Genomic DNA, 9,129 nt, shown 5'->3' on the forward strand with positions numbered 1-9,129 from the left:
GTTTTCTCCAAAAGCTGCAGGTTATCTGTTCTATATACTACAGCATGGCATGGGAAATAAGCAGAGGTAAGGTACTGCCAGTATCCTAAGTCTACAACAGCTTGTAGGATATGAAATATTTATGGCAAATAAAGTTGGGAAACCGAAATGGATAAAATTATCCTTAAATCCAAGAAGCTACTGCAGACTTGCTAAATGTGAGATGTGCTACTAGAGATCACAGAAGGTGTCAGTGAAGTTACACACAGCCTTAAGCACAAAAAGAAAACACTTCAAAATAAGATATCCAAAAAACCCCTCTTATCTATGTGTAAGTGCTTTTCCATACATAATCTTTCCAAGAACTCTTTACAAAATTGAGGCAAAACTTGAATGAGTTTTCATAGGAAAGCAATATGAATTGATGAATCTAATAAAAGAATTCATTCTTCAATTCACAATATCTTACTGTAAACATCAATTCAAAATGGCTTGGGGTGCAGAGAGCTTTGGGCTGGAATTTGGGTTAAAACATCGTGAACTGAAGATAATGATGTATCCACACTATTTAAACTGGCCTTTTGTCCATCTTTATTTATTCAGGTTATGTACAGTCACCATAGGGACCTCAGATAAAAGCACCACTGCATCAGAGAAGTGTCTGGTGAAAGCTCTCAGGAAACCTTAGGCACAGCTTAGTGACAGTCAAAGTCAATAAAATGCTGATTTTGGCAATGGAGACACATCCTGAGAAGGAACTACCATAGCCTTTTAGAGGCCATCAAGCAAAAAGAAACACAGAGTTAAATCCACCAGCTCGAAAAGCTGTCGTAGAAGTAAAAAGAGATGCAGCCAGCACCTGTAAAGGTGTTTGCCCAGCAGAGGTGTGGAACAGCATGGGCTGGCAGCAGCAAGCTGAGCAGAGAAGCCAGCCCTGCTGCTATTTGCCATAAACTGGCCAGATCCTCACAGCATCCTGAGACTCAAGCCTGCCACAGTAAGCCTGTGCATCCCCTGAGCTGTGAAGTCAAGGCCACAACAGCATCAGCTATATCACCTTGTGCTCTGCTCACCCAGTGATACAGTCCTTGTCCCTTGTAACACAGATGGACTATGGAAGCAGAGTTGGATGTGGACATAATGTAGGAAGTTTGTGATATGAGTAGAGATGTTTGGCACACTCTGAATAACCAGTGATTCAGTAACTCACCAAGGTTGATTATCTTGGAGGTTCTGACAGGAAAAATAATGTTTTCCTAAAGGCTGAAATAAATTCTACTAAAAAGCACTGCAACATAGGAGCAAAGTCAAGGTGCCATATTCTGCTTTCTATATTCTGGACTTGTGATCCACTGAAATGTAACACCTACCCCTGGGTACCTCTCTTTTATGCACTTTGGTCTTTATATCCCATGAACCCTTTAATCTCACTCTGAAGAGCCAGCTGGTTCAATCTGCTTCTCAGTCATCCACAGAAAACCATAGACCTCAGAAAGAAATTATTTCCCTCTCCTCCTCCATCAACTGATTTCCAAAGCTGAGCCAAAATAATCATAACATGAGCATACTTTAAGGTGCACAGCCACCTGAAATATGCATGGTTTGCTTCACTTCCAAGGTACATTTGTCATTAACAGTGCTTAACTGCGGGAGTACAGCAAAATGACACTAAAGTATGATTTTCAATAACATTGTTGAAAAATAAGTTAAAACAGAAATTTAAGGAGAGTTTGGTAAATCTTGAAATAAGAAAAAGCTGAATATGCAGTTTCAGCCTCATGGCTTTTCTGCACGTCTAGATCCTGTCTCAGCTTTGAAAGCAGATCCCTTCCTCCAACTGCTGTGTGCTCTTTAAATCAAGGGCCCCACTGGACTATGGTAATCCATATGCTCACTATTGCTTACATGCTATTTGCAAAGGTCAGCTCAGCCGAATTATGACCCCATCACACATACTTCCCTACTCTCTGTTACCTGTATCACAGAAAGGCATCCTTGGGGAAGAAATAAACAATCTGATGAGCATGAACTGTATTATGTTTTCAAGAATTGATTTTAGATACACTTTTGAGAGACATGAACACAATAGTATTTTGATGTTTGATTCAATATCTTTAAATGTCATTAGAAATAACTTAAGTAAATGTAAGTGATGCATGTTGGCAAAGCATCAGCTGCATATTCATTACTGAGCAGACAGAAAAACCACTCTTTTTTTTTTTCCTTTTAGAAACCAGACCTTTGTAATGGAGAAGACTGGATCAAAAATTCCACATGAGAATCTTCTTGTATTTATCATTTTAAGAAGGTCCTGTATTCTGCATGTCCCAATGTAGGATGGTTCAGTATCTGGTTAGGAAGCTGCTGGACATGCATAAACAAATTGTCACTCCCCTGCTAAGGAAATGCAACCTGATCACAGGACAAGAGAATGGTCAATTAACAGAACCTTGCTTGAAATCAACAGTTTTGTTCTCTGAGAACAGGATTTGTTATCTTTAGTGCTTTTCCCAATGGTAGCAAGAGGGCTGGCACTGCACTATGGGAAGCTGCAGCAGCGACAGGAGGGCTGGCATAGGTTGCAGCAGCAACTGCTGCAGGCACACGACTGCGAGGTAGGGAGCTGTGCTGTGCATCTGGGATTGGGAGGTAGGGAGCTGTGTGGTGGGATCTGGGATTGGGAGGTAGGGAGCTGTGCTGGGGATCTGGGATTGGGAGGTAGGGAGCTGTGCTGTGGGATCTGGGATTGGGAAGTAGGGAGCTGTGCGGTGGGATCTGGGATTGGGAGGTAGGGAGCTGTGCTGGGGATCTGGAGAAGCCAGAGGGAAAGACTGCTCTGCTCTCTCTTTCTGTCAGACAAAGCAGGAATGTGATGGGAGAACCAAGGGGTGTGTGCTGGTAGCAGCATGGCTAATGCCATCCTGACTGGGGAAACATGCAAGCTCTAACCAGTGTTCTACAGTCCTCAAGGCAGAAACTGCACTCAGTGCTAGCAAGGGATGGGGAGAAGGAGAGCACAACGAGCTGCTGATGGAGCTGCATGGGGCAACAAGCCTCTAATCATTTCTATCATAGCACTGTGCAGTAAGAGGTGTTCAACAGCACACTCTTAAGGGTAAGCTCAAGAGATGGCCATTATGGCCTACGGAAGGTATCTCACCAGCTTTTGGTATGTAAGGGCTGTCAGCTCTCCTGTGGATTTGTTTCCTATCGTACACTTCATCTAAAGGAGTAATACATGAAGCATATTGTGCCTAAGACTTAACACAGCAAACAGCACAGAAAAATATTGTGATCCCCCATGATTTCCTGAAAGGCAAAGAATTACCTTGATGCAGGCATGCATGATTTTATCAATTTGTGTTGTGCTGTAGTTGTGTCATGGTCTAAAAAACAAACCCCAAAAACTTACCCAAAATGCAAAATAAAAGCACACCACTAATGGTTTGACACTTAACAACATAACTGACATGGCATTCACCTCCTTTCAACATTATTTTTTTAAGCCCATGGGTGCAACACACACTTCTATGCCACGATTCCCTTAGCAGATGCCCTCAGTGTTTTTGAAGCTCAAGAAGCAAATAGCAACAGCAGGTATCAAGCCCATGCCTTTAGGCATGAAACTCATTTCAGCAGACTAACTTTGCTAGCCTTTCATTTACAGGTAGGTAAATAAAAGTTAGTGGGTGCATGTAAGCTCCACTGCAAAGAGGTTTAATTAGGCTGTAATTTGACACTGCAACATGCTGGCCAGACAGACACAGGAAGGAGGACATGGAACTGCCAACTGCAGAGTTTCATTAACTTGGAAGCAAGAACAACTGCTGTGTCCAAGCCAACTGGTGCTAACCACTGCAATGGTAACACAAATAACAAATAACACACAGCAAAGAACTGAAGCTTTGTCCATACCTGAGATACAGAAGGTCGAGGGGGTAGTGCAGGTGGTGGTGGGGGCAGCCAGCCAGACCTCACAGCTGAACAGTGGGAAAAGAAGAAGATGATGATAAAAAACCCCATCCAAACCAAACTACTGTAATTTAATTCCAAATAAACCCAGAATTAATTCCCAGGATAAGTGGAAATTCCTCCTAGTGAAGAGGCAGTATACAAGATTTAATAACAAAGCCCAAACTTGATCTTTATTGAGCAAAAGCTTGTTTGAAATAACCTCATGAGTAGTGAACGAGCAGTGACTTAATTGCTGTAAACCCCCAAATGTTATGATAAAAAGCAGAGCAAGAAGCCAGTCAGCCACAAAACCTGTAGGTAAAGCAATCCAATTACAGTTAAAGAAACCTAGAAACAGGGTCCACTTGTTCTTTGGACTTTGCTCTTTGTCATTAAAAATATTGCCCTTCTTAAAAATGACACTTTAGCACCCAGTGTAGACACCAGCATTCACTCCGGATAAAACACACTCCCTGATAAGAGTACAGCCTTAAAAATAAAACATCTGCCACGGAATTAATAGCACAGAAGCCTAAATTAACCAAAAAGGAATCAATTTCTTTGGTTTTATATCTTGTATTTGCATGCTAGTACTCCATAGAGATATTTCAGAGGGAGGAGGAAGACAAATCCTAACAGTTCTATCAAGCCCCTGTAAGACAACATAATGTCAGCTTCGAGTTTGAGCCAGCAAAAGGGAGGGTAATCATCACGTAGGTGCAATACTGTAATTTTTAGTTTCCTTAACATACCTAAAACCCATTTGGGACAAAACTAGAGGATAGCTGACAGCTCCCAAAGGCATCTGTGAGGAGGCAGAGTGGAGGACTAGGCTGGCACAGAGACATCAACCAGCACCAACTGGGTTACCCTCCCCAAGCTCCTGTTGCACTGAATGCTCAGCACTTGCTCTGGCCAAGACACCAGACAGTCCATCTTGCACTGGTGTATTTTTGTGTAATAAAAAACCTCCAACAGTATTCAACTTAGAAATGCTCTTTACCACAATAATGCTAAGCAATCTATTACATTAATACACTTTCTATTTCCATACGTATTTTAAAAAGACCACAAAGACCATTAAGAGTCTTATAGCTTAGCCATTTACATATTTTATACACCAAATCTAAAAATGTCTACATGCTGAAAATAAGAAGAAAAAAGAACCTAACCATTACAGATAATTGTGACATGAGAGTAAAACTGTGTGTGAAAACATTGAGAACAATCATATTGATTATTTACAGCTCCTAAGAGGCTTATAATACACAGGTGGGATTTTCCATTTTCTGCTTCATCATCTCCTGTATCTTGTAAAATGAAGCCTAATACGGCACACAATACCAAAGAGAGAATTAAAACAACTAAAACAGAACTGAAGTTATGCCAGGGAACCACTAACACACCAACAGGTGTAAGAGAGATTTGAAAAAACAGTCATCAGGATCTTTCTCTTGCATTTAATTAGTTCTGTTTATAAGACCATTGCAATAACAGCATGATGTAGTAACTACATTTTCCATCTCTCCCATGCAACTGATCTTTAGAAAGGAAGAAACATTCCTTTCCTTTAATCTGAACTTCAGGTTGTTACTTCATTTATCTGGGCACTGGCAGTGGCTTTGGCTTGTGACAATATTTGAAAACAACACCCAGCTCAGACACCACATGCTGGAAAAGCATCTCCTGGAGTCACTGGACATACTGTGAAACTCCACGACTCTCTTGGGATTTGACCCAAAAAATTCCAAAGGGAAAAGTAATTGTTCCATAAAATAGTCCAATGAAAAAAACCACATCACCACACAAAAAAAGCCACCACACAAAACCTCCTTCAGCTTTTCAGCTTTCAAAATGCAACATATATGAATCTAGCATTAAAGAAGTTAGATGCTTACAACATGTGCATTTGACCCAGTTTCCTCTTTTTAATCCTAAAAATTCTAGCTTAAGCTACTCATGAAATATTTTTAGAATTCCTGCTGTTGCAGATCTTTGGCCTGTTGTTAGAGGGAAATCATGCTTATGTGAGCACAATTACTAGCAAAAGTTAGCTGACTTTGGAGGACTCGTAACAACTTACAAAAAAAGCCCCATGCTTCAGCCTTCTCTGGCGTCACTACCCTAAAAGAGTGCAGTATGAACAGACACTCATGGGTTTTCATGTGCTTTGGCAGGTGATTTGTACTCAGCAGCTATTCCAGAATAGCCTGGAATAGGGCTCTTCTCTCCTTCCTGGGACAGTGCCTGGCACAGACCGGCTCTTGCTGTCAGAGGTGGCAGCACCACTTACCTCAGAGCAAACACAAAAACAGGGAAAATTCTGTTTCCAAAATAAAAGCAAGTACCCTGGGGCCATGCAGCAAATAGACAAATGTGCTTCCAGGGGCACACCTCAAGGGACTGGAGAAGCTGATGTCCCTATCTTTGCATACAAGTCTTCACCCTGTGCAGAAGCCCAGGGAGCTGGATGGGCCTTGCACAGCTCCTCTTGCTATTGAGCAACGTGCTGCCATTCAAACCAGGCTGAGCCACAGAACTGTGGAACAGTCTGGGCTGGAAGGGACCTTGGAGATCAGCTCAATCCAACCCCCCCTGTCATGAGCAGGGACATTTCCCTCTATCCCAGACTGCTCAAAGCCCCATCATAAAAGACAAATCCTACAGAGAGCACTGTGGAAAGCCCATGCAGGTACCAGTAAAATAGATTTAAGTATCCATATCACATGTATTCCTGACAGCATTTTCATGCACTAGTCACTCCCACAAAGACAGTGTTCTCAGTTCAAGAATCATGGCTCTCTACTCAGCATGTTTACATTTTAAGATGGATTATCTGCATGGAAACCTTCCAAGACCACTCTTCTGCCCTATTTTGGAAACCACAAAACACCACACCAGATTAAAAATCAGGTTTTCCAATCTGAAGGTAGATTCATATTTTAAAACAAACAACAGGCTGCAATTGTATACCCTGAGAACTGGCCATGCCATCTTATCTGACCACCTTGCCTCCAGCCTAGCAGACAACACTCAGCACTTAGCCATTATTTGTGGAGTGAAAAATGACAATCCTAGGAACCACTCAGATAGCTCCTTTACTTATTTGATGTAGGAAGAGAAGATGAAGGAACAGTAGAAGCTGTTACAACTTCACACAAACCTATGGAAGTAGATCTTTAAGTCACCAGATATAGCAGGAGTGGAGAATCCCAAAACTAGGATGAACAAGTCTGGGCCCATGGGATCCTTTAAAGCAATATAAGAGCAAGGTGCTGTACTTCTCTTATCCAATGACAGTCACTTAAGCTCTTGGTTGTGAGCATTGAAGAAAAAGCTGCCATAATATACTGAGCTTCTGGATGCCTGCTATTTTTGAAAATTAATATTAGAACAGCAACATATAAAACTACATTTCCTGAAATATTTCCATGTCAGATATTTAATATTAATTCCCTACATGTGGATGACATCTTGGCATTTTTCAACTGGATGCTACAGTACTGTTGGATCAAAGGAAAGCCTGGTTGCATGGTAGATTTCCACCAGTTTATGCTGCTTCAGAGTCCTGAGCTCCCACAGCAGGTTTAATGAAGCACCAACCAATTAATTTTATCAGGAAGCAAAGGGAGTAATACATTGCAATCAGCTCAAAAAGATAACCTAACAGAATGAATTATTATTCTACTACTATTCTATTCCCAACTACCTAAGGCTTTGGTTCCTCAGGAAAGCCAGCAATTTTACCCTTCCACTGTACTGGAGAGGTTTTTGAGATAGTTTTCCTGCTTCTGCTGCCAAAGGTAGAGCACAGAGAAGTTCTGTGTCTAAGTTGGTTTCTGTTTACCTCCTTCTTCCTGAACTTCTATTCTTGTTCAGTGAAATTAGTACTTGGTTATCCCCTAACACTAACACTATTCTTTGCACAAATTCATTTATTTACATTCCTGACAGCAGCATTAGTAAGTGATTGTGAAATAACCATTTCTCAACAGATCTGATTTATTAATTCTCACTGCTATGTCTAAAAAAAAAAAAAAAAAAACCAAAAATCCCAAACCAAAAAAAACTGTAAAGCTGTAGCCAGGAATATAAATCTAATAAAGGATTATAGTAAGGTGGTTGTGAAATACCTCTGATCCAGGGATCTCTTTCAATAATTCTTGCTAATGTCTCCTTGGAAGGTAATAGCATTGTGGAAAAAAAACCCCTGTTTTAGACTCCTGATATTAACTTTGTTACCAGGTTTGTAGAAATGCTGTACAAAGCATTGCCAGTGGCAGAAAGACCTCTCTTCTCACAGTTAGTTTTGGGAACCTGCTCAGCAGGCAGTTTCTTATGTCACAGCAAATGATGAACACAACTGGTGCTAGAGACACACACTCTTGTTACAAATCTGTTTCATGTGCTAACCATACAGAATGTTATTTGTACCTTGAGTGGGAAATTATCCATGTACTTTCCAAGCAATTAGGAAGAGATAAAGCCAGGCCTTAAGTAATTAACGTTTTTGCACTATGAACTCACAGGTGTGACCATTTAGGACATTGTGTGCTAACGTATCTGATGGGTCACTTCCAAATCAAACAAGCAAAATATCATTGGAAGATTTTTTTGTCTGTTTTTAATGTCCCTCCCATGAATTTCAGCATGTGTTAAGAAATTCTCTAAAACAGATTTTTTTAAACATCTACTCTCTCGTTTATGTCATATATCCACAACATCTGTATTTTTACCTCCCTGTCCCTCATTTTCCTTAAACCATTTAATTTTCTAGTTACTGTTTTCTCTACCCTTTCCTTTTCTGTATGTTTCTATCTGGGGACTGTTTCTCCCTCCTCCCTTTGCCCTTAAACAAAACTATGCAAAATTTTCTTCTGTCTCACTTCACATGAGAAGCTTCATTCTCCACCCACAGGGAGGCACAGTCCCTCCACCTACCTCCCACAGATCCACGTTGCCAGAGCTTCTCCTCCCTGGAGACCTGGAGGGCAGAGCTGGAGGTTCCAGCACTGGCCATCTGTGACCACTTCCAATGTGGACAGTCTCAGAACAGGCACATGGGAGCCAGGAGGAGCAGGGGGCTGCCAGGCGTCACCCCTCTGGTCCCTCCTGCAGCTCACACACTTCTTGGGGACATCTATCTCCAGGGTCCTCCCCACAAGGGAGGCACCCTGACCCCTGTTCCACACGAGA

General features: G+C 41.5%; 1 protein-coding gene across 1 annotated transcript in view; it reads right to left on the minus strand.

Annotated features, from left to right (window-relative positions):
* REPS2 (RALBP1 associated Eps domain containing 2) overlaps positions 1 to 9,129 on the minus strand; it is a 68,112-nt gene that overhangs the window by 18,123 nt on the left and 40,860 nt on the right. The window contains exon 14 of the mRNA XM_031061216.1: positions 3,895 to 3,959. Coding sequence (XP_030917076.1) covers positions 3,895 to 3,959 — 65 coding nt within the window. The remainder of the gene's footprint in view (positions 1 to 3,894; positions 3,960 to 9,129) is intronic.

This window comes from Geospiza fortis, unplaced genomic scaffold, assembly GCF_000277835.1.
Source record: "Geospiza fortis unplaced genomic scaffold, GeoFor_1.0 scaffold285, whole genome shotgun sequence".
NCBI classification, from domain to species: domain Eukaryota; kingdom Metazoa; phylum Chordata; class Aves; order Passeriformes; family Thraupidae; genus Geospiza; species Geospiza fortis.